The 26688-nt window shown below is 36.8% G+C and overlaps 1 protein-coding gene across 2 annotated transcripts in view; it reads left to right on the top strand.

The window, feature by feature from the left end:
* SSH2 (slingshot protein phosphatase 2) overlaps positions 1 to 26688 on the top strand; it is a 230047-nt gene that overhangs the window by 126944 nt on the left and 76415 nt on the right. The window contains exon 1 of one of the 2 annotated variants that reach the window (XM_054573256.1): positions 3180 to 3519. The exons of the other annotated variant lie outside the window; for it this stretch is intronic. Coding sequence (XP_054429231.1) covers positions 3392 to 3519 — 128 coding nt within the window. The 5' untranslated portion in view covers positions 3180 to 3391. Of the gene's footprint in view, positions 1 to 3179; positions 3520 to 26688 lie in introns of those variants that run through there. 2 annotated transcript variants of the gene reach the window in all.

The raw sequence follows: 26688 nt of genomic DNA, 5'->3' as shown, positions 1-26688 counted from the left end.
GAACTATATGGCTGTTTCTCTTAAGTGCGTTAAATGCATTTTTCAGGATCACCAAATTGGATGAAATTCCTTTCCTAAGGTTCCCAACTCTCACAAAAACAGATTTTGAGACTTCTCTAGGGTTTATTATCCCATTTTGCAGATGAAGTTAAATGACTTGGCCAAAATCTTAGTTTATTAAGTGGCTGGGTTAGAACTAGCTCTTAGTTCCCTGGATATCTAACCCACTATTTTTAGCACTGTAAATTAACACTCACTTTTTAGCTCATTAGCTACCATCATTCAAGTGACCCACCCATGTTTAACTTTTGTTACAGCAGCAAAATTTACATCTACATCCTTCACTCACATCTTAGTGTACCTTTGTATCTGTCCTGGAATACAGTTAGGTTTTACACAGTTTTATGTCTTATAGAGGGACATGTGAAAACATATTAATGGAATTACGTTATGGACATGAGGGACATGTATTACTTTAAAACTTTTTTAATGCTTTAAAATATAATTCTATAAAAGTTTAATTTGGTCATAGCTAATGCTGTCAAGAGCCAAATTAACACTTAAGAACATTCATATTTCTGAGCCTTGAAATGGTCAGCAGATGACATGACAAAAATCACTTCAAATATAACTCAAGTAACAGTGTAAAGAAATCCAGCAATTTTTCTTCAGAGGGCTTTATGCAGATTTTTTTTTTATTTTATTTTTTTAGAGTAAGCTCCTCATGTGGAGTAGAAAACTAGCTTAGTTTATTTCATGCTGCTCAATCTAATTTGGAATCATTTTTGAAGTCCTCGATGCTTGGGTACAGAGAATTGCTCCCTAGAGCCTTGTTTCCTGACAGTGGAGAGTAAAGGATTAAATTGAGCTGAAACTAAATTGATTGACATTTTGACACTCTGCAGACTGTGAAAAGAAAAGGAATTTGTTCAACTTTTAAAAACAGGCAGTAGAAAGAACTCTTTCCTTAAAGTTATCTCAGTTTGCAGAGATGATTTAATTCTTTTCTTAAAAAACCAAGAGGCATGTTCTAGCATTTTCCCAATTTCCTATATTATAGTTCAAAGTAGGAATTTAACTTTGAAAAGCTTTTGAAAAAGCCTAGATGGGCGTGTTAAATTAGTCTTCTTAGCGGAACATGCACTGACAGAGGTCTTTTGAGGGAAAACAAAGGCCTGTGCACTTCTGGGGCATCACTCTAGGAACCTATTTATAAAAGACAAGTATACATATTTATGAAATTTTTATCTCTGGCGGTTTTTAAATGTGAGAGATATTAAGTGTGAATTGAGTGAGATACATTCCCTGCTGACTTCTTTTTCAGACAGATACAGATGATTACCATGTCATCATCTTTCCTAAACAACATCATTTAGTATTGACTTCAGTAACATCTCATCTCTGCTGTGTCATGAAAGGAACTGGACTCACCTTAACAGTGCTGTTCTAAACAGCCTGCTGCCTTTTCTTTCTTTTTCTTTTTTTTTTAATCACTGCAGGAGGTTGTAATAAATTACAGCATGGAAGAAGTTTTAAACTGGCAAGTTTGCCAGATATTTAAAGCAATTTATTTTGGGGTGTATCAGCAGATTATTTTTTTCTTACACTGCATTTGGGTGCCTGCTGACACAGCCTGAACAAATCTCTCATTTTCCTTCCTAGAGATGGGTGAAGATGATGATGCAATGGACTCCAACATCCAGACCTTTCATTAACTCTTAACTTGTCAATGGGTTCCTTCCAATTGCCAGATTTGTAGGAAACTTCGATATCTATTTCCAGTGTGGATTTGCCATATTTCAAATCCCTCAGTGCCTTGGCAACAACTCTAAGTTTTGTGGAAGGATCAACTAACAAGAATAATTCTGGTTTTAGGCATTTAATTTATAGTTTAGATTATTTCATTGCTAGTGTTTTGAAAATTGCCAAACTTCCCAATAGGAAAAAAGATCTGAACTATATTAAAAAAGACTTCTTTCTTGATTTTAGCATATGTTGAGTCTTACAGTGACTTTTTTTCTAATTTTAGTCTCCTTTCTCTTATAATTGGATAGTGAAATAGGTTTTTTAAATTATTGTTAACTTTTGGCTCTGGAATTACAAAGGCAGCTTTAATGGCATATATTTTAGTCAAGTATTCAGAAAAGCTAAGCATACTCGTAACTGAATAATTTTGTCCTGATGAAGGGCAAGAAATAAGGAAGCTAACCTTTTTTGAGTGGCTTCACAGGGCCAGCCCCTTTTGTAAACCACCACGTAACACTCGGGGCGGGGGCGGAGAGAAGAGATATTCATTTCATAAAGAGCTGATTTCAAGTCAGGTGAAAGGCACTCCTCAGTGAGTTGTTAGGAACATGATAAAGGCTTAAATTCATGAACGCATCATGAAATAGGGTTTGGTGGGAAAGGCCCTAGATCAGGAGTCATAAAACTGGAGTTCCTAAGTGACATGGAATGCGGTCATCTGACTAGACCCTGAATTTTTACATCTGTAATGTGAAGATATAATCTCTAGCCTGTCTTCCTCTACAGATCATTTGGCACAACATAGTTCTCAAGTATGGCTGCACAATGGAATCGCCTGAGGACCTTTGGAAAATACCGATTGGTCTCTGGTGTAGCTGGATATTGAGAGTTCTTAAATCTCCACAGGCGATTCATGTGTGCAGCTACGGCTGTGAATCCTTGGTTTGGAGGATGGTTAGGAAAGCCCTTGGTAAATTTATTTACAAGGGTTAGCAGATGTTACCAACTATGTTGATTGTTATTTTCATCATAATTTCAGCTGTTTTGCTTTTTTAAAAACTCCAGTTAATCTCTCAATTTCCTCAGCCTTTAGCACATAGGAAGCCGTTGATAAATGTGTTTTGCACGTGTAAATATACACACCTATAAAGTTTTAAAGTCATTAGTCTGAGGTTCAATGTATAGAGCCTGATAAGAGGCAGGACCTTTCTGTTGAAACATCCCCCATGAATGCCAGCCTTTCCTGCCCACCCCCGGCTCGCTTCACCACTTCGCCCAAGCCGGGACGTCTTGATGTGACCCCTGTACCCCAAGGCCGAACGCACGCAGAGAGATCGGGTGGGTGCCACGAGCTCCGGGGCGGGGCGCCGGCAGCGCCGACCCTCCGCGGCGCCCAGCCCACCCCGCAGCGGCGCCCCGCCCCGGACGCGAGTAGGGGCGGACTGCTGGCGGTGTCCTGCTGCCGGGACTCCAAAGCCGAGCCCCAGGGCTGCGGCGGCTGCCTCTGCGCGTCCGGGCTGGCCCAGTTTGGCCGCCGGCAGCCCTCATAGCCCTCGCTTCTACTCCTGCAGACCCCAACGCTAGTGCCTGGAGTCCGCTCTGGGCGGGGGCCAGGATGCGGACCTGAGAGCCTTGAGCCAGCCCCATGACCCTGAGCACGCTGACCCGCGAAAGGAAGGTGCTTCCCGCCTGCACCTGCAGCCTTGGTGCCCCCGACATGATCCCCTACTTCTCCGCCAACGCGGTCATTTCGCAAAACGCCATCAACCAGCTGTGAGTGCACCGCGCGCCCTCCCACCCTCTGCGAACGCTGGGAAAGTTTTCAGCAGTCGCTTCCCCCAGCATCCTGGGGAGCAAGAAAGCAAGCAGGCGAGGGCAAAAATTGCACCCTGCGTTCTTAGAGGGCTCGGGGCGTCGGGGGGATAGTGGGGTGGAGGTGTGGGGTAGTTCTTGGAGTCACAAAGTGTCCGGGAGTGGGGTTGGGGGGTGGACAGAAGAATCCTTTGCGAGAATTTCTGGTAAACTTTGAGGGAATCGGAAAGTGGGGTCGCCTAGGGGTGTTGTCTGTGGTGACCGAGTGACAGCCGAGCCGAATGGCACTCAGGAGACCCTGAGGATGAAGGGCAGTCTGTAGCTTCTGAACCGCCGGCCGGAAACGCTAGAACTCCCCTGCGGGTCCTGCAGGCGATCCTGCTCTGGTGTTTGTTTTGGTTTTGTTTCAAATAAGTGTGTGTCTGACTATAGGTTTCTGTTGCAACTCATTAACACAAAGAAAGGCAGTTCATTCTTCGCTCTCACGGGTTGTAGTCTGGAATTATTTCAAAAAACTGGATTTCAATAGTTTGACTTTTTTCTTTTTGTCTCCCCCTGTAGTAGAGTAGTATGTGTTCACAGCCCAAGCCTGCATGCATACCTTCATTCACCAAAGTGCAGTATTCACGCGCAAAACATTGACACTGTTTTTGGAAGTCTCTAGAGTTGTTCTTTCTTTACAGTTGCAGTTTATCCGTTTCTGAGAACTGTGTGCTGAAGTTTGTGGTTAATCTCACTTCACAGTTATAAAGCGCAAAGTAAAGGAACTCCATCTATTCATACTGCATTGTTAAACCAATGGAGTATGTTACGGTTACTGTAGACAGCAGCAGTTTGGTCTCAGTGTGTTAGCACTCACTCCAGCGTGGCTTCAGGAGAGTTACCTACTGAGGTTTTTACTGACTCCTGGCACTTAAGCAAAGCTTCTCTCTTCCTTCCAGGTCACCCCTGAAGAACTTTTTCATTGAATGTCCAACACCAGAAACTTTCCATTATCTCTTATTAAGGGTCCCAACAGTAGCATGTAAAGTAATTTATAAATAATCGTGCATCTAATTTATTATTTTAATTGATGGTTTGCACTCCTGCTAAATCAAATTAAACTCATTTGAGTTTCAGCATTTTCCCTTTGTGTAGATTCATGGTGGAGGTTCTAAAAAAAATAGCTCCTCCCCAAGGAGAAAAACAGTATAGAATTAAATCAACTACTTACTTGCATTTTCCTTTTTTTAAAAATGGACACATAGAGTGAAAAAGAAGAAAAGGAGTAAATAATATGAAACTAGATAACCAATCTCAAAATAATAATGTCAACAATACTTTAAAAATGAAAAAGAGCAACCCATATGTCCATGAATGGGTGAGTGGATAAACAAAACGTGGTACATAATGCAACTAAATATTATTTAGCCTTAAAAAGGAAGGGAATTCCGACAAATGCTATAATGGATAAACTTTGAAGGCATTATTCTAAGTGAAAGAAGCCATGACAAAGGGCAGATGCCTATGATTCCACATATATGAGACAGCTGGAGTAGTTTAGTTGCCAGGGCTTGGGGGTGGAGGAATGGGAGGTTTATGTTAAATAGGTACAAAGTTTCATTTGAGGAAGAAAATGTTGTTCTGGGGATGGTTGTGCAACAATGTGAATTATTTAATGCCACTGAACTGTACCCTTTAAAAACAAATTTTGTTTTGTATATTTAACTACAGTTTTAATAAAGACTAAACAATTTAAAAGGCAGAGCTTGTAAGCTTTTTGGCTGTGGGAGGGGGGTTAGAGTTTTGAATCTTGCTCTCTAGTGTAATCAAGTCCAGATTTCTTTGAGTAAGTCATTTGACTTAAGTTTCTTCTACTGTAAAATGAGGATACAGTGGTTTCTACCCCAGAGGATCATAAGAGATCATATGTACAGTAACACTTTTCAAACTGTAAATTCCTGTGCACAAGAGTTAATTGAAATTAAACAATACCTAATAGCTGTCATTTATTGACTGCTTGTCACTGTGCTGAGTTTAATGTATATTATCTCATTTAATCATCAGTGATCTTGTGCACTTATTTGTTCTGTTTACAAATAATGAAGCTGAGGATTCAAGAAGTTAAGTACTCTCTCAAAGCCATAAAGCTAGTAAATGACAAAACTGTCCTTAGAATCCAGATCTGTTTCTGGTGCTGTTAACCACTATAAAAATGATACTGTTTTAGTAGTTACAAGATTACTTTTGAGATTTACACTCTTAGGAGTTTTCTTTAACTGTTGACATCTTCAACTTAGTAATGAAAAACCTACTTGCTATGCTAAGGATTTTGCTGCTAAGGTAGACAGTCTTTTAAAGAATTTGCAGAATATTTCTTTTATTTTTGTCCCTTTTACCACCTTTTTTCATGAGAGACTTCTAATGCCCTAATATTCACTTATTCTAAAATGTATTTAATAGTATTGCTTTAGCCATCATTTTTATTTAGCATTTATAGTGTTGCCAAGTTCATCATCATTTCACAGTCTCTAGGGATCATTCTGAATACAATCCTAAATTTTGTTAACTTCAACATTTTTGGCACCTAATGCAGAAGTTCTTAATTTGAGGTCCATGGTCACTGAGAATTCAGTGGATTGGCTTCAGAAGGTTAATGAACTCCTAAAATCATATGAAAATGTTGAGTAGGTAAAGATATTTTAAAAATCAGATTCTCAAGGTAATGTGAATTCATTAAAGGTTAAGAATCTCTTTCCTTAAGGGAAGTATTGCTTCTAAGACCTGACACTGTAAAACTCAACCAGTGTAAGCATTTCCTTGTGGTGCCAGATACATAAATAACAATAACTGGTGGGAGCAACTAAAAGATTAAGATTTAGGGTTCTAAGTGAAGACTGACTCAACAAGTTTTAAGTGTGTATGTGTGGGGAATGGGTTCCCTTGATAAATGAGTAATTCTTAGCTGAGTAGCTCTCTTGTCAATGCTGAGGACCCTTCATAAGAATTTTTTTTTGTCTCTTTTGTTGCCTCAGATATGTGGTGGGTTTAGAAAACATGTAACAAATCCTATGAAAATTGTGTCAGAATAAAGTCATAAAGGGATTTTAGAGGTTCTGCTATGGAGAAAATGAATGGCTTTAGAGTATGGCCTTTGGACATTTTGGTGATTTCACAGGCTCTTAATTCCTTGACTTTTAACTGTTATATACTGTATAGTTGAAATTAGAGAATAGCTGGGGTTTTACTGTATATTATTGGGAATTATATTATCATTAGATTAAGTCTCCCCTTGCCATTATATAAAACTCACCAAACATGGTGTAATTTTGGATATATCATTGAAGAACATTAAGTGAATTTACTCCAGAAACAAAATATAGTTACTGTCATGTGTGTTAACCCTACTAGAAAGAGAATAACGCGAGCAGCCCAGACCATCATCTAATCAGACTTCAAGAGTCTTGGATCCGATGGCTCAAATGATCATGAAAAGTTTCATTCCCTTTAAAAATCAATACATTTTAATAAAAAAATTCTGAATTTCTGAAAAATATAGAAGGCTATATTATTTTCAGAGAGCTAACATTCAGACCCTGAGAAGTCACTAAGCAAGGGGCCATGGCTTTTCTAGTGTTGTTTTATGCCAAACAAATAGCTTATCGAAAAATAGGAGACTATTTTTGTGTCCTAAAATGTTAGGGAAGGATCAAGAATTATTAGATAAAGTGCTGGCAGAAACTACCATTAAAAGTGTCCCCATTATGAAAACCTGTTCAAAAGTATTGAAACTTAGATGCTTAAGACATTGCTTGATTTGTTAATGAGGTTACCTTGAGCTTTTTATCCTTGACCTAAAATATTTGTATTTATTTACTTGGTTTCATACATGAGATTGATTTCCTAGCTTGAAGTTTGACTCTAGGCTCAGCAACAGAGGAGCATATTGAGATAATTATCCAAAAATGTACCTTTTAATGAAATTGAAAGGTGGAAGCAGTTTTGTGTTAATTAGTAATAGTACTAGTACTCTGTAGTTGTGCACGTGATTTCTGTTTCGCTCTATACTTATCCAAGTGATTTCATATGTGCTCATCTCTGAACTTAAGCTTGTATAAGAATCACCTAGACAGTTTATGAAAACACAGGTTGCTGCCCACACCCCCAGAGTTTCTGATTCTGTAGGTCTGGACTGGGCTGGAGAAGACCATGCTGATGGTCCAGGAGCAACATTTTGGGAACCTCGCCCTTAAAGTATTCTTCTGAGGCATGTTGGAAAAGTTGTCATCCACATTTTACAGAGTAATAAACTAAAAAATATACAAATAGTGATTTTGTTTTTTTGCACAGGAGTTACATGATTTGTTATTGGTAGAACTAACTAGAACCAGCATTCCTGTCTCCCAATCCAGTGCTTTTATGATCTGCACTTATATTAATACATATATCCTAATATTAATACATATACCTTCCATACATATGGAAACATTTCTTTAGATAAATTTCTAGCAGTGGAATTTCTGGGTCTAATGATATGTATAGGTTAAAAATTTGATGCAAACTGCCAAATTGCCTCCTAAAAAGGCTTTGCCAATTTGCTTTTATACTTTTAAGAGCACACCTTTCCTTGTACCTTTACCAACCCTTATAATATTAGCAATGACATTAAATAAACATTAATTTTTTACTATGTGCCAGGTGTCCTGAGGCCTGTACATATTATCTCATTCTCTCTTAACAACCTTATGAGTTAGATATTACCCTCTATTAGAGATGAGAGACAGTGATGTTGAGTAACTTGTCTAAAATTATAGTCAGGATGCAAACACAAGCAATCTGACTCCAGGACCCCTGTTCTTAAATACTTCTCTATTTGCAATTCCCTTATTACTATGAAAGTTTATCATCCTTTTATATTTTTATTGGTCTTTTTCATTTTTCTGCTTTGATTTGCATGTTTTTACTTGTGGCCATTTTTCTACTAGTATTGGGGTTTTTTTCTTTTTGATATGCTTTGTATTTTTTGAATATGTGGGAAAAATAATGTATTTTAACTTTGCATCTTGTTATAAAAGTTTTTAATTTTTATGTAGTAAAATCTGTTTACATTTTCTCTTATCATTTCAGAATAGTGTATCCTGTTTTAAAAACTTTCCCATATAAAAATTTTCTTTTATGTTTTTTTCTGTCTGTACTTTGAAGATATGTCACTCTTTAAAACATCTGGAATTTTCTTTTTAGTGTGAAGTAGGGATCTAACTACCATTTTTCCAAATGCATAATCAATTATTCCAATACCATTATTTAGGGCATTCTTTCTTCACTGATTTGAAATACTACACACATGTTATTTGGGGTCTGCTTCTATACTTTTAAGTCCTGTTAGTATGTTTTCTATTCATACACCAATCCCATACTTTTTACTTACTATAGATTTAGTGGGTACTTTGATATCTTCTATGTCAAGGCCTATCTCATTATTTTTTTTAATGTGTTAACTATTCTTATTTTACAGATAAGTCTTAGAAACAGCTTGTCAATTTTCACTTCTAAAAACTCTATTGGGATTTTAATTGAAATTGTACTGAATTAGTTTCGGATAGAGTTAACAGATTTAACAGTAAAGAATGTGGTATGTGTGTCTACTTATTTACAGTTTTTTAAATGTCCTTCATTTGAATTTGACACTTTTCTTCATGTAGTAGTTACACTTTTCTTATTAGGCATATTCATGGGTGTTTCATAAAGTTTTTATTGCTCTTGTGAACGAGTTCTTCTTTCCCTTGACTTTTCCTGGTTAGTCACTATAGGTGTTTAATAAAACTATTGCTTTTTTGTTGTTGTATTTGTATCAGACCATCTTGCTGAACTTTTACTTGGTCCTGATATCTGATAGATTTCTAAGTTGATTTTCTTCAGTTTTCTGGGTGGAAATGAGTTTTGTCTCCTGTTTGTAACTCATTACTTTGGCTAGGGCTCTTGTGTAACATTAAGTAGTAACAATGCTAGTAGCTTTAACTTGTTTTCCTTTGTAAAAGGTGTGTTTCTTAAGTTTTTGTAAATAGCTGTATTGTGTGCTCTAGGTTCTGGCACAGACCACTTGTCAAATTGAAGGCATTCCTACTGTTCCTAATTTTAAAGGATTTTAAAATTACATACAGTTAATCAATTTTATTGAATGCTTTTTGGACATCTATTGGAATGCTAATTTTTTTTTCCTCCCTTTACTGGTACTGCAGGGACTTAAATTGAGTTGCTAAAGTTGAATCATGCTTACACACTGTTGGCATTATTTAACATACTGCTGGATTTGTTTACTATTATATTTAAGATTTTAGCACTCAACTATTTCTTGAATTTTTGGGGTGCAATCTTTGTCTAGCTTGTGTCCAGTTTATAGAATTTCTGGCTCTGAAACAGTTGTTTAGCAGAAATTATCTGTATTTTAAAAGCCTGAAACCAAGAAGTCCTACTTCAAGTGGTATAATTTTATGAATTTTTTTTTTTTGCCTTTCAAATTTAATTTCCTGGTTCTTTCTGATCAAGTGTAAGTATTTATTGTCTGTGATACTTTCATAATCTCGATCTTGTCCTCTGCAGAAATAGGCAAACAAAATTAGAATAATTGATAATTCAGTGATCAAAACCAAGCATTCATTTATGATTTAAAGCCTCTTTTTCTCTGGTAAAGAGACAATATTAATATTTAAAAGATGCATGAGATGTCTCTTTGATTTTGAATTTTGAGACCTGCACTGAGAAACCATGGCCAAAAGCCAATAATTTAGTATACTGTCATTCATTCTTTGTTTCTAATAATTGTAGACCTTGGAGTAATAGAGAGGCTCAAACTTATACAGATAATCTTGGTCACACTTCTTAGGTGTCTTCAGCAAACATGAGTCCTCCTAATTATATGTTAAACTATCTTGGAGCTAAAGAACAATGGTGTAGATGCAAGCACCCAGTGTTTCTGGATTTCTCAGATGAAAGCAAAAAAAAAAAAAAAGTTATCCTAAATACTTTAAAGTAGGGTTAGTTTTGTATTGTTGAATGATGCAGGATGTTGCTGCCACTAACATAATTAGGTTTTAACTTGAAGAAATGTGCAAAGAACATCAAGGCCTTTTTCAGGTGTTCCTGTGATTTGGAAAGGATGTAGCAAAATGATTTATAAATAGATTGCTAGTGTTGCACACCAAAGAACAAATTTGGGTTCACTTCCTCTCTTCCAGGTTGTGCAAGTTGAGTGGCTCTTGTTTTCTGCATTTATCTGATATTAGAGGGTTATGACCCTTCTTTTAGTAACCAAAGGGATTTGGCATTAGTTACGCCTAGTAAAGCAACAGAATCCAAAGGCTTAAATTGCTCAAAGAAAAACCTCAGGCCCTGGACAGGTAGTTCAGTCAGTTAGAGGGTTGTCCTGATACACCAAGATCGCAAGGTTCCATCCCCAGGTCAGGGCACATGCAGGAATCAACCAGTGACTGCATGGATGGGTAGAGCAGCCAATCGATGTTTCTCTCACTTTCTCTCTCTCTCTCTCTCTCTCTCTCCCTCTCCCCCCCTCTCTCTCTCCAATCAATCAATTAAAAAAATCTTTTTAAAGAATATGTTAAGAAAACCCTCAGTGTAACCTATTTTAGAGTGTTTTTTCAAAATAAAAATAACATCCCCTGTCAGACTGCATAAGGGAGGCAACCAATCCATGTTTCTTTCTCTTTCTCTCTCTCTCTCTCTCCCCCCCCCACCTCTCCCCCTTCCTCTCTCTCTAAAATCAATAAACATGTCCTCTGATGAGGATTAAAAAAATTTTAACAGTTTAGTTTTCCAGATGTCAAATTATTTTATTTTTTTGGTGATGGTGGTTCAAATGTTTGCTTATGTTTAGGAATAATACCTGCCTCATTTCAGAGAACTGTGAAGATCAAATGAGATAATTAGTTAAAAAGAACAATAAAAATTTCAGATGTGATTGTTACTTTTACCATCTATATATACTTAACATTTACTGATAAAGAGTCATATGGATATTCATGATCCCTAAGAGGACATTTCAAGCCCAGAGAATTGTAATTGTGGACTTTATATTGCTTGTTTTCTGTGGTGTCTGTATTCTTAAAAGTTAGACCAGAAACTCTTCTGTTTGCAACCTTCAACACCTCAGCAAAAAGCCAGTAAGGTGTATGAGGTCTACATTTTGTCTGTATGTCTTGTCTCTGCTGTTCTGTGAATGTCGTGTAATAAAAGCCAGTTGATAATCATGGAGGATTAATTGAATGAGGATGTTTCTGATTTTTCTTAACTGACTTTAAATATCACTTATAACAGAGAGTTCTTAACAGAGATGCCATTTCTTTGGGACTCTCCTCTATCCCAGGTAATTTTAAATTACTGTTGTCCCTAAAATTAATACATTCAGTTCTTATGAACACCAGAAAATTTTAATTTACTATTATATCACCTTTATCTTTGTGAGAAGCTTTAGTTTGAGAAGTTGGGACATATATGGGAAATGTAAATTCTCATTGTAAATTTTGCTTCCTAGGAGATGAATGAAATAGAGTCCAAACAGTGTTATGAAATTGTGCTTTTCTGACGCCCCTTTAACCAGTTTGTTGCAGGTCATTCTATCAACTCCACCTCTGATGCTCATCCTCCCCAATAAAATCTTACACTCAATTCTTCAGGTATCCTGTTTCTTAAATGTTCTCTTTAAAAATTCTTAAAAGGTCTTTTGGGTCACATATTCAGAATCTTACTTGTCATTTGTTCTTCTCTCTAATAGTCATAGTCTGGTGTTTGCAATAAAATAGACTTGAGTGCAATTAGAGTTTCACTGCCTATAAACTGTGCAACCTTGAATATATTATATAACCACTGTAAGCCTTCCTTATCAATAAAATGGAGCTGATAATACCTGTGAGGACCGAATGTAATGTTTGTAAAGTACTAATAGTAAGCACTCGATAAAGGTTAGCTAATGTTTTTGTTCTTTTGACATGAGCCCAAGTATAGAAAGAATTAGGTTACCAAATGGTATGCCAGTCTGATGGTAAATATTCTGTCATCTGCATCACTGTCATAATTGCGTCTATTCTGGGCAAAGGGTGAGAAATACAAGATGGTTCCTGCAGTTGGGGTGCTCAGTCTGTTGAGAATATTAGACAGATCAATTAAAAAGCATACGTAACTGGATGAAAGAAGGTAAAGGAATTAGCTAAAGAACATACAAGTTCTGTCCAGAAAGTATCCAGCCATGTGCTACGAAAAATAGAGGCATTTATTGAAGAAGATACAAGAAACATTGTACATATGACAATGACACCTTGGTCCCCTTCAAAGTAGGCATCTTGGGACCTCATGCAGTTCTCCCAATCGCCACCAGCTGCCCCGTCCTATTTTTCTGGGTCTCACTGATGGTCTAAAATCTCTTCCCTATCAAAGGTGATTTTAGTTTTGGGAAAATCCAGAAGTCACAGGGTACCAAATCTGGGTTGTAGTGGAGCTGAGTCACCTGAGTGATTTGATGTTTTGCCAAAAACCTCTGCATGAGACTTGATGCATGAGCAGGTGGGTTGTCATGATGAAACTGCCAATCACCAGTTGCCCATAGCTGCGGCCTTCTGAATCATCCAAATAGTCTCCAAGAGGAATGTTTAGGCATAATGCAAAATTTTGTGCAGATTCATGGCTCTGCTCAGTCATTTTGAATGCAACAGCCACACAGTGCACATGCTCACTCAACATCTACCGCCCCCACTGACCAGTACAGTGAAGTTGTTCATGCATGCGCATGTTCCTGTCCACTCTCCTTGGCTGCCAAGTTACATCAGTGTCGCACAAACTGTTCTCATTATATTAAAAATGGTTGGACTTTGCTGCACAGACCTCAATATGCATAACCCTTCAACACAGACAACCCTTCAACACTTCCTGCCAGATGGAAGGAAGTGGGGCTAGATGGAGGTGGGGGGGAGGATCATCTGTAATACTGTCAACAATAAAAATAAAGTTAAAAAATAAAAGAATAAATAAGAACATAATTTAGCACATGCTAAGTGCCAGAGGAAAGGTGCAGTTTGTGCTTTTTAGTATACAGGGGACAGAAAGGTATTGTAAATGAGCCAATTAGTGAAGGCTTTATTAGGAGTAGGATTTGAGCTAGGACTCTGACCTTTATTTCTGGCCCTCTTAAATGTCTTGATTTGTGTAAACACAGGTAAAGGGTACTTTAGTGGTGAGAGAAAAGGAAGGAGTAAAGTGGCAGATGTTTTGACCATATTACTAATTAGTTTTCAGTGAATGACTGCTATTAATCATTTGTGGTAAGAAGGGAATCTAGAAAGGCTTTTGTACACACCATTGATGTTCTTTAGGAAATTGCTATGAGCACATTTTGGTTATATGGGCAGAATTTCTATAAAGTTTTTATCGAGTACCCTCTGAATACACAGCACAGTAACCAGCATTTGCAGATTTTACATAGTTTATTTAGGAAGGCTGCCAATTTTACAAGGCTGTTATTATTGAATCAGTACCAGTGGCTGGGAGCACAATGTGAAATCCCCACAGGCACTATAAGAACAGAAATCATTAAACTATCTGCTGTGGCTTTATGGTTAATAAAAGAAGAAAAGAAAGCACATTCAAGTAATCCAAAGCAAAACCTCTTTCTCTGCTTCCTCCAGGTGCTTAGCTCTAGATATTATTACATCAGCATCATGTGGTAGGCAAGGTGGTTCCCATAGTATAGAGGGCTTGTAATATTTACAGTGGAGTGGGCTATAAGGGGAGGGATGTGCCAATTGCTATTTTTGTTTGCTCTTATTGACTTGGCTACCAGTTCAATGGCCTAGTTGCCAATTAATGGCTCAACTTAGTATTCTCAAAACATTGTATAACTCCTTAATTTCTAAGTCAAATAAATACACATGGAAACCATCCTAGTGGACATGGGGACATAGGAAGCCTACAATTATACATCAGTTAATAAAGATCAAAAATTATGTAAATGTCATGTTACAGTAAGCCCAAATGATAGTGTAATGATACAGATTCAAGGAGTTGCTGCAACTACTAAAAACTTAGCAGTTTGTGGTTTATTATACTTCTGCAGTGAGAAAAATGGCAGACAGAGACTACATAAGAGAAACTAAATATTCCATTTAGTGAGTCTAACTGAATGAATTTAAACCCAGTGTAATTTTTTTTCAAAACTAAAGAAAACCTGAAGATTGTAGCTAGTTATCATCCCTCTAATTTAAATATTAAAAGTCATTGTTGTTGTTTTAATCATACTTTTTTCTTACCTCCTGGGAAGCATAATACTTGAGTGTATCTATTAACCCACTTTAGTCCTGGCTATTAATGAATTGAGGCTAGTTCACTTCTGTTGCTCTTCTGTGGTCAGTCTCAGTTATCATGGTAGTTCACTATACCCATGCTTCTGGAATTCTCTTGGTATTTTTGCCATTTTAGATGCTTGGAGAAATTCTCAGCAAGGCCATATGCCCTGTTTGTCAGAAAATAGAATGTTTATTATGCTTTTTAAAAAATAGCTTCTTGTCTCTTCCTCAATTAAAATCAAAACCAACAAATAAATATTAAATACCAAGGCTCTTTTTTTATGGCAGTCTTACAAATCAGCTTGGGGGAAATTTCCAAATGAGAATCCCTTTTGCTTTAAAAAGTCACCTACATTATACACTGTAAAGTTGATAATACCTTGTTCATTACCACTCAGGTTAAAAGTGAACTTGTCTGGTGTGAGATACATATTTTTTCTTTTTATAGAACTAGTCTTACTAATAATTAAAATTCAGCAAAGCAAAAAGTATTGACTTTTTTCTTTTTAGTATTTGTAGATAATGCCTATTTATTATAGGAAAAAAACAAAGCAAAACATTGAGGCATTCTTCCTCCCCACAAAAAGCGTTAGTCTTATTCTTATCTCCCAAAGATGTTTACTTTTAACACTGTCCAGAATTTTTCTATGTATGCATATACCTCTAAAAATGGGATTGTCCTCTATCTACTGCTTTGTAATCTGATTTTTTTTTTCACTTAGCATATTGGGAACACCCTGCTATTGTCCTCAAATGCATTTCTTTTATATTCTTTTAAAAGTTGTTTTCCACAGAACTGATTCAAATTCTGCCCTATTGTTGCACATTTTGATTGTGTCTAGTTTTCTGCACTTATAAACAAAGCCTCACTGAATGAATATCCTTGTGCCTAAATCTTTGCACGTGTCTCTAGAAGAAATATCCCAAAGCTCAATCCTGGGATTGCTAGACCAAAGGGAATAAATAGTTCTAAGACTTTGTTCAAATACAAATTGCTAGGTTGCTCACCAGAAATGTTGTACACGTCTACATTCAAAGTGTTCCTGAAATGATAAAAAGTAAAATCAAGGAAATACGATTTTATCCTTCAGTTCATCTTGACTACTTGGAGACCCTTTCTTTCCTATGAGAAAACTCTTTCATACCTAAGCACTGATGAAAAATGCTTTAATTTGTAAGATATTTGAATAGAACTAGTAGAAAGGTGAGATAATAGTACATTGATAAGATGAAGAAACTATCTGGGGATGTTAAATATGTATGTAGTGCTTATGAATTTAGCTTTGCTTCTTATGTTTTTATTTTCTAAAATTATTACCATTTTTGACTTAGAGAATTTTAGACCCAAAAGATAAGCAAACAGACTTTATATAAGGTCCTATAGCAAATTAATTTACACCGTGAACACCATTTCATTGTTTACCATTTGGGAAGTATTAAACATCATTGAGATTTCTCATGAGGCCCCCTTACTAAACATACTGAAACTTAAAAGGGTGTTCATATGTTCAAATACATTAATTTTGTTCATTCTTGTGCCTATACTAATGAAATTAGCATCTCCTGATCCTGTTTATATGAAGCAGTGGGTATATTTCTTAAAGTTAAGGAGATTAACTCTTTAGGACACAAGCTATTTCAATTCTTAAAATAAAAGTTTTCATCTTTGAAGCTATGTAAGTATTAAATATAGGAGAAAGGAGAAAAGTGCATTTTTTTTTAAAGCTCTTGAAGAATCTTACTTTGAATATCCTGGGCAGATCTAAACAGTAGCTAGAGGGGCTTCTGGTGGACTTAAATTTAAAAAGAGAAGGGGAAAAAAACGATGGGAAGGAGAAAGGAATGTTAAGAGTACAGGCCACAGTTGAATGATTGGTTGCCTTCCCCTCTCTGAAACTGAGCTGCTTCCTTAATGAAGGTATGTGTTTAAATCACGGGCAGAGAAAGTGTTTTGGGGTGAAGTTTCACTTTTTGTAGTGGCAGCAGTCCTGGGCATGCTGCTGGAACACAGAGGATGAGTTCAGTACCTTCTCTTAAGATCGTATCTGCTCACAGCCCATCTCTTTTACATAGCAAGCCTTTGTTCACGGGAGAGTGGACCTCTGTGCGTTGGCCTGTCCAGCTACTGACAGAGACTGAAGGTGACTGATAAAGAGTCCAAAGGTCAGAATGGAGTAGTGTGGGTCAGTCTGGCTTTTAGTGGGAAAGGCATCTTTTTGGCCCATGGACCTCAAAAACTGAATTGCTGCCTGGGAGATGTTCAGTTCATCAGCTTCAGCCTTTCAGCTCCAGTCAATGAAAATCCACCAGCTGTCTCCACGGTCTGCAGGAGCAGAAAAGAAACAGAACATTACTTAAAGGGTGTGATTTGATTGAATCGTGTTGTTAGAGATTTCACTCTAGAGATAATTTCTGCTGCAATGTCACTTTGCTTACTGTGAGATAGCAAATCAAAAAACCAAAGGTAATCCACAATCACTAGAGTCTTTTGTTGGCTTTCAGAATGGAAATTCACTTAGATTAGATGCAGGTATTTCATTTACTAACATCACCTTTTGACCAGTAATTAGGATGTGATGGAGCGCAAAATAGGAAAAGGCAAATAACATTTGCACTTCTAATATGGGCTACTGCTTTTTAATTAAATTGGCTTTTAGGAAGTATTTTGCTGACTTCAGAATTCAAGTACTACAAATATTTGATCACCAACCTGATTAAAAGTCTCCTTTTTAGTGACTGCCCTTTAAGTTAGCAGTGGTCCTTATATACAGAGTTATTGAAACTGTAAGGTATTGTCCTTGTCCTCTAGTGGGAAGACTGTGAGCCAAACCAGTTACATAATTTGTAGGGCCCAGTACAAAATGAAAATGCGGGGCTCCTTGTTAAAAAAGAATTAAAAATTTCAGGACAGCAACAGCAGAGCCTTAAATCAAATATGGGGCCCTTCTGACCACTGACCCAGTGGGACTGCACAGATCACACACCCAGGAAACTGGCCTTGACTGTGTAAAGTGCAACTAAATAGACCTAAAGTTAATCAGAGCTTTGCTACTTATTCACATGTGTCCTTCTAAACCTTTGCTTTATCTTTCCATTCTGTATATTCCTCTTCTTTCTTTTCCTGTTCTGTTCTCTCACTGAAGTTGGAGAATCTACAGCAAGCATAGGAGTGTGTATACTTCTACCCATAATACATTTGAGCACATTCTGGAATAATATTTTATTCCATTTGGCTGGTGTAACAAACAAGATTAGGATTTCTTTAAGGGAAGGTAATTAATTGATTTAACTGAAAAAGAAAATTCTGTGTTATGGTTTAAACAGTACTTTCACAATTAATATAACATTTGATATAAACAGTTACATCTTTTATAAAAGATTTTATTTATTTATTTTTACAGAGGGGGATGGGAGGGAAAAAGTGAGGGAGAGAAACATTGATGTGAGAGAGGAACATCGATTGGTTCCTCCCACATGCAACCCAACTGAAGACCAAACCCACAACCCAGGCATGTGCCCCGACTGGCAATTGAACTGGCAACCTTCCACTTTGTGGGACGATGCTCAACCAATTGAGCCAGACTGGTCAGTCAACAGTTACACTTTGGAATCAGTATTGTCCCTCTCATTTTATAGATAATTATGCCTCAGAGAGGTTAAGAAGTTTTCTTATTGTCAGCCAGCTAGTAGTTGAAGTTTAAGCCCATCTCTTCTAATGCTGTGGTTTCTCACTACTTAATTTTGCCTCTCCAGTTCTGCAAGAACAAGGATGAGGTGACAGAATAACTTGCCTTCTCAAGATTGATCTGTTTTACAGAGTTTTCTACCAATTTCCCAAGAAAAACTGCTGTGATATAATCAATATTTGCAACAAGTTCTTCTGTTATTTCCTATAACCCTTGCAATAGCACTGTGTAGTAATATTTTAGCATTGTTTTAAAGGAAAAGAGATTGAGGTTCAGCGATTAAATGACTTGTTCAAAGATGTGTAATAAGTGCAAGAGCCGTGGCTGAATTCTAAGTCCTCTTACTTTGTATTCCATGCCTTTATACTGTATTGTGTTTGCCTCTAATTTCATCTCTCTCCTTAATAAGTATCCATTCATTTATTGATAACCAATGTTCTAGGCACTGGGAATGAAATGCATCAGTGATGCAAAAAGACCAAGTCTCAACTCTTAGAACTTACATTCCAGAATATAAATAAATTATTATAAATAATCAGCTGATGACATGGCTATATAGAAAAAATAATTCAAGACAGAAAGATGGAAAGTAAGCTGGGAGTGGGAGGCACTATTCTCGAGAAAATAATCAGGAATCTGATAAATTATTGTTTGAACCACAAACTGAAGTGTAGACATTTAGTAAAAATGTATAAATCATTTTTTAAGCATAACAAATAATATAAATAATATGAGGCCACTGCATTTATGAACACAATGACAATAGGTGAGGATTCTTAACTGTTACAAACATTGACCTTTATAATAACAGTTACACCTTTCATTTAATCTCTTTTCCCATGTAGCATGGGTTATAAAATCCTCAGATTAATAAAGTTCTAAATCTAGTCATTTCTTCTTGCTGAATCACTTACCACATAAAGCAATGTTTAATGTATTAGTGATCTTAGATTTCTTACACTCTTAGAAAGTACTGTAATGGAATGGTACATGAAAAGGCATGCTCGGGGTAGCTGTCAAAATTTCTAGAGTGTCCAACAAGTTTAGGAAATGTAAAATCTCATTTGCTGGTCAGATTTAATTTTAATGAATTTCAAAATCTTGTTCAAAATCGGTTATTGTACTGATATTCTGTTATATTTAGTATTGTAGGGCTTCAGTAAGTGAACTTTCACCTACTGCTTGGAAATCTTTATAACATAAACATGGTTATTGTAGAGGGATTTTTTAGAAATAGGGAGAGAAGGAGGCAGCATGATGGGACAGGTAGAGGATCTTTTCATAGGATTTGTCTGGCAGAGAGTAGAATGGCAGAGGCTGATAGATTAGTGGAAGATCTTTATGAAGTCCTAACCCTTATCTCTAATTCATGTGTGTTTCCTTTGGTTTCAAAGTTAAATACAAGCATCAATCACTAAGTGTTGTTTACCTCCCGTTGAAGCTGCACTGTTATCTGCTAAAAGATGAGGGAGTAAGTTAGGGGGGCGGGGCACGCGCAGTGTCACTGTTAATTCCCAGCTGCCTGAATTTTCTGTAGGGCAATTACCAGTTTCCTTTAATCCACAGTTTTAGACTACAGTTCGTGAATACAGTGAAATTGTATGCAAAAGTGGGTCTATATATGATTTGTACTTCCACCCCCACCCTGCCCCGCCACCCCGGGAGGAAAAGGCTGTAACTGCCATCAGATTCTCAAAGGAATGTAGTGACATTTCCCCTCACCCCCAAATTAAGAACCTGGATTAGACTGTTTTAGGCATTTGACTTAGAAATTAAGTAAATTTTTAAGTTTTTTGATATTCATTTATGCATTTTTAAACAATCATTTATGATTTCCCCATGTTGAAAGATTTTGAGCTAACATTTTTCTCTCTATTGAGAAGGATTATGCAGCCTTTTGAATTCTCTCTCTTGTAATAAGCTTGGAGTAGATATTCCAAGAATGGTATTTGTTTAAGGAAAACTTGAAATATTATTGTAAAGCCTGAATATTTGTGCCCTCAGCAAATAGTCAGAATCTACATGGTCAATGCAAAAAGAAGTAATATTGGGGTAAAATATTTTTAGTGCTTTGAACCAGGAAGGTGAAAAAATGACTTAAAGTTGTTACTTTGCAGAAAAGGTCATGAGAGGAATTAGGAGAATATTTCATTGCATTAATTCAGATACTTACAAAATTAATTATAAAGAGCTTGTTAACAGTTTTGGGGACCACTGCCCTGGGCTTAGACATTTAGTGGAATGAGTGGGCTATTTAACTCAGTTGTGCACTGAGGGCCAGGGGTTCTTCAGCTCATTAAACCATTCTTATTAAGATCAATTTTTGCAGCCTACCATGTATAGTTATGAATTTTCAGAAGTGTGAGCAGTCAAGTTTTATGTGTCTTTTTGCTTTCTTGCCATCTCACGGTATTTATTTAGGCATTAATCCAATGCCTGTTTGCTTGAGGAGTGGGGGAGAGAATCTGGGTTTTACTCTAAAGCCTTGAGAAAACTCAGACCAGTTTATCTCTCTTAGAAATAAAAACCCTATTAAAAAACAAACAAACAAACAAAACTTGATTTATTTATCTTGTTTTTTTCTCCAAGAGGATTATTTCAGTTTCTCAGTGTCAATTGAGAATATTTACATATAGGTAATTTTCATTAAGTAAGGTTTAAACGCAGAGGAAACAGAAAGTGGGGTTTTTAAAAATTCACTCTTTTAAATCTATTGAACTACTTATGTAGCTTTTAGTTGTAGAAGTAAATATTGGAAAATGAATATATAAGTATAGTATATAAACTGTATGTTCAGTTGTTTTATCTATGAAAACTATTGTTTAAATATGTCACTGTAGAAATGTTAAAATATATTATGACAAGGAGAAACAACATTCAAAATGTTGCCCTTTTAGCATTAACTGTTGATCTGAAAAAATGTAAAGCAGATTCCATAAGCCTCTTCAGTGACACTAGAAAATCTTTGGGAAAACATCCAACATCTGCTTATCTTTCCTGCAGTGGAAATGTTCATAATTGCACTGTGCAGTTTCCTTTGAATGAAGATAAACAGATTTGTATTGGTTATACTTATGTTTCAGAAGTATGTTTACCACATTCTTTAAATGTTGTAAATGACATTTGAGGAAGTACCAAAGACATCTGATTGTTATTGGGTTTTTCTTAGCTTTCTCTTGAGGACAACAGTATTTTTAAGACCATTTATTTTTATTCCTGATTTAAGGACCACTTAGGAAATAGGTTCCCCCAAGCAGGTTCCTCCATTACCTGTACTACCATGTCCCTGACTCAGTTCAACACAGTCTTCTTTCTGAAATTCATGTTTCATAGTTTTTTGGGGGGGGTTTAATTCTTAAGTCTGTTTTGTCCTGACTTGGCTCTTCCTTTGCTGGATGGTAGGTCTGGACACTGCTGAAGGACTTACCCAGTCGGACCTTGGTGTTTTTAATATAGTGGTGATTCCTAGGCTGAAAACCTGTTTGTTCCAGTTCCCAGGAGACCAAACTGCTCAACATTTTACCCTTTTGACCCAGGCAGCTCTTTGTCTCTGGATAAGTCACAGCAGGCAGTCCTGGAAAGTGAGTTCCCTAAAAGATACTCAGTGCTTTGCTTTAGTCATGACTGTGCTGGAGTTACGTAGTTAGTTATGTGTGGTAGAGATTGCTCTATGCATACTAGCAATTATATATCTATTCAGAATGAAATAAAGTTGTGCATTGATTTTTCTGTTGATTGCCAAGGAATGCATCAATATACTTATTGTGAATGTCTTTCCCCCACAGTTGAGGTACTAACTACAGTGCTGTGATCCTAAGCCTAGGACTGAGTTTCCTATCTTTAATGGGGTATGCATACCTTGTCTAAATATAGCAAGGTGTGGACTTGGCTAATATGGAGAGAGACAGTAGGATGACCTTAGCTGGTCTTCATTCCTAGTGTTACAATTTTAAAGAAATAGGAACACTGTTTGAGTTCTGCTGATAGCCTGAGATGCTTTTTCCAGCTACTTAGCTTCCTTAGGTAAAAAGTTATCTGCACTAAACCAAAAAATTATTTTAAAAGCTAGAGCAAGTCATTTCAGAAAGAAGCCAGGAGTCCATTCCATATAAAAACATGTCTAGAGGGTGGTTTCTTTTTCTGTTTCATTGACCAAAAGTTAGCATTTATTCAGAATATAAAAGGTAAAGCCTAAGTTTTATGTACTTTAGGATAGTAACGTGCATTTGTATAATCTTGATACTTGCTACTTTTTAGAAAGCTTCCACAAACTTTGTCTACTAAGAAAAAGGGGTATTTTATCCCTAAGCATGTGAGAAAGGTAGACATAACTAATTCTGTTTTACAGATGAAGAAACTCAGATAAAGAGAAGTAAAATAACTGTCTAGAGAGCTGAATGAATTAATAATATGGCCAATGCAGTTGATTCCAGTACACCACCCTTTAGTTCAGGCTGCCATCTTTACCCTCTTTGATGAGTATAAAACTACCCAAAACAGCCTTCCCATCTTTTTATTTTATAACTAACCAACACTGGAGTAGGAGAAGGGTAGCATTTTTTTTTTAAAGAAAAAAAATTTCCAGTGACAGCAGGAATCCAGAGAACAAATTAACACTCGGTTACTGAACATAAACGTATAGGGTTTAACAGTCACATTTACAGAGTAGCCAGGCCCATTTTGACATAACCTTTAGAGGCCTTCTTTGAGGGTTACCTCTTCTGCTATGAAAAACCTAATGGTATTTTTGAATAATACTATAGAAATGTGTTGATCTCATCTTGACTAATGGAGTGATTTTAAGGTTCCTAGTATAAAGCTTAGGAGCCTATAATGCTATATGAGGAAATTGAGATCTGATTCATTAGTGACAGAGCAAGAACTACAAATCATCTGACTGTCGGTTCCATGCTTTTTCCTCTCTACCTTCATATATTTCCCTGCAGCAGGTGAGATACTAACCTTTTCTTTTGTAAATTGAGAATCTAAAGTGCTGAAACTGACTCAGAGTCACCCAGCCATAGGTATAGTAGGATTAGAAAACCCTGGTCACTTGAATTCTGGCCAAGTATGTATTGTACCTACTGTTTACTGCCTCCCCCAAGTCAATGAAGATGTGTGTGAGAATTGGAAGTCTATTTGTGGTAAAGCCATCTTATATTTTCCATCATATTTCACTCTAACCTCTTGTTTAGTGTATACTGTTTGTAGAAGAGAAGAAGTAAAGTTAGTTGCCTATAATAACAGGCAACTTTACTGTAATAATAAGTATATATGTATACGTGTGCATATATGTGGATATATATCCCAGATTTACTCCATTCTTCTCCTACATGGATAGCCTGTTGTTCATCTTTACTATAAATTCTTTTTAAATTCTCCAGCAGCTACTTTACACTGATTTTAGATATGGGGAAATTATCTATGAGAACTGTCTTACAGATATTCTTTAATAATGGGTAACTTCATTTAACTGAGAGCTCTAGTTTCCTGCTTAGTAATTCTTCACTAGTGTCCTATTCTAATGCAATACAGATGAATTTGTAAAATTCTCTTGCCTTCTTTTGACTGACATTGGCCTCAGCCTTCTCATTCATCTTTCTCTAGTTACTGTGTTCAGATAACTAAGTTTGCTTTCTTTGTGACTGGTTTAAAATGGTGGTTTCAAAACTTAGTTGCGTTATTTTTCATTTAACTTGAGCCCTGGCTATATCGTCAGTATATTGTCATATCCTTTGAATAGAGGGTAAGGAAGGAGGGAAGTCTTTTGTGTAAAAGCATTCTGTACAGCTGTTCTTCCTTGATGCTTGAAGTTTGGTTCCTGACAGGAAATGATATAGACGTGTGTGATAACAAAGTGACATGAGGAATAATTGTCTGTAGGATTGCCTGGCTTGTCCAGGATGATGGGCTGTCACCTGACAATTAGGTTAAGGCAGATTTGATCTGCAAATCTGAGGATTAGCAAAGTATAACTTAAGAGAAAGTTAAGATGGTGAGGAAAAAAACTATTTTGAGAGAAGTTTGGACAAAAGCTGGTGGTATGAAAGTTAATAGCCAGGTAAATAGACTCTTTTGATCCTCCTGCATGAGAGTCTTAAAGTATTGCACTTTTAAGTGTTGTTCAGGCTTTGGGGATCAGCCTGAAGAGTCAGGAGGTACAAAGTAAAAATTATTCTTTGAGTGCAACAAGTTTGCACATAGCAAGGCTTTTCACACTCAACTTTTTCTTTCAATTTAAACATTTTTATGGAAAAATTTCCATCTGTACCAGAAAGTAAACTAGAAAAATATCCCTCAAGTCGCCGTCTTTTCTTTATTCTCACTAGCTCAGACCAGACCACTCTTTTCCCTTGGCCTAGATTACTAAAGTAATATCTGTCTCTATTTTTAAATCTCAACCCCTTCCAATCCATCCTACATACTGTAGTTGCAACAATCTTTCTGGAAGTGCAAGCTTTGGATCTCTGTTATCCTCAGGGTAAAGTCCAGTTTCTTTAGCAAATCATATAAGACCCTCCCAATCTGTACTCTGCTTACCTCTCATGTTTACTCTGGTCCTTCTTTCACTCTCTCACTATACAGTAGGTAATATTAGCAGTTTGTATAGCTTTGTCCTAACAAATGTTATATAAATGTACAGATTATCAGCTCTGTTGTCATGTTAGCAGTAAGGGGAGCTTATATAGGACCTAGAAGAGGCTACTATGCCTGAGCAAGAGGTTTCTAAAGTTTTTTGTAGTTGACTCACACAGAAGGCAGCTATAGGACAGTAACTCATATAATACACCCAACTTCTCAGAAAAAGGAAGTTCAAGACAGAACACCAGATAGAACTTTGTGAGAACTTTGGAAGCTGAAAAGTTCTTTTTTGCAAGTAGAGTTTCCCACTAGCATAAGGTGTGAGTGAAGGCGCAAGACCAAGTAAGGCAGCCTCTCACTGTGGTTTGTGTTGCAGACATACGGGCTTACACACCTGGCACATGAAGACCAGAGAATAGATTTTACAGTGACTTTCATATTTATTATCCTCGGAAGTGTGCTTGAGCCTTCAGCATCATCCCTGTTATTTTCAAATCACATTTATTAAACACTCTGTACATGGAGTTAGACTGGGCACTGTATAAAGCACTGTGAATGCACTCTTTCTTCATTGCCTTACATGAAAGAGCAAACAATGTAGACCTAGGAGTTTCCAGAAATAAAGTTTAACGTACACCAAAGCAAGACAGTAGAACAGAGGAACAAATGTGTATATTATCTTTGCTTTTACATGATTTTTTTGTACATGATAGCGTTTTTATTTGGAATTGGAATAAGAAGTGAGATGTAGGTCAGCTTGCTTCCCACTCAGATTTTCATATAGTAGGTTGTGCTCTATCTCATCTACCACAGATAGTCTGTGTATGCAAAGAGCTGAGTGGCGTTACTGACAAAGAACCTCAGTTGAGTGGAGACATATAAGCAGCTTGTTTGAGTAGTAGACATTACTGATGGCAAAGCATTTTGGACAGAGGTGGCTCATAAATGAGGAACTTAACCTAAGAAACTGTGTTTCTCAGCCCTGAGAGTTCTTAATTGTTGGTTTCTTCACAGCTCACTTTCTCTCAGGCCCCACCCCTCACTTTGGAGAACTTGTTGACGACAGCTTTACTTTTTCAAGTCTTGCACAAAGGCAGATGTCTCTGAAAATGCAGCTTACGCAAAACATCTGTGTGCTTGACTCTGTTCCCACGGTGTGTTTTCCTGTACTGCCATTTTTTTTTTTTTGTCTTTTTTAAAAATTGAAAACACAGTATAACATCATGAAAATTTGCAAAAAAAGAAAAAAGTAACCCACAATGCCACCTTCCATACCAGTAACCATTTCCTCTCCTGCCACGTTACTTTCACATTGTTCACGTGCACAGCTTTTTGCCCTGTTATGTCCTTTTTCTTAAGCAGAAGTTCAGATACTTTATCATACAGCCACTTCCCTGTTTTTTTACTGATTCTGTCATCATTTGGTTTTTGGTCTTGAGTTACCGAAAGGGCAATGCACTTTACCAGCATTTTGTCAGAGTCCTTGTTTTTATTTTCCTTTCCTAGACCCAAGTATTCTACTTTTTAGAGTATTA

Source organism: Pteronotus mesoamericanus, unplaced genomic scaffold (assembly GCF_021234165.1).
Source record: "Pteronotus mesoamericanus isolate MK-2021 breed Mesoamerican mustached bat unplaced genomic scaffold, CSHL_Meso_final contig_246, whole genome shotgun sequence".
NCBI classification, from domain to species: domain Eukaryota; kingdom Metazoa; phylum Chordata; class Mammalia; order Chiroptera; family Mormoopidae; genus Pteronotus; species Pteronotus mesoamericanus.
The sequence above is the reverse complement of the archived record's forward strand: the minus strand, read 5'-3'. Positions and strand labels throughout refer to the sequence as shown.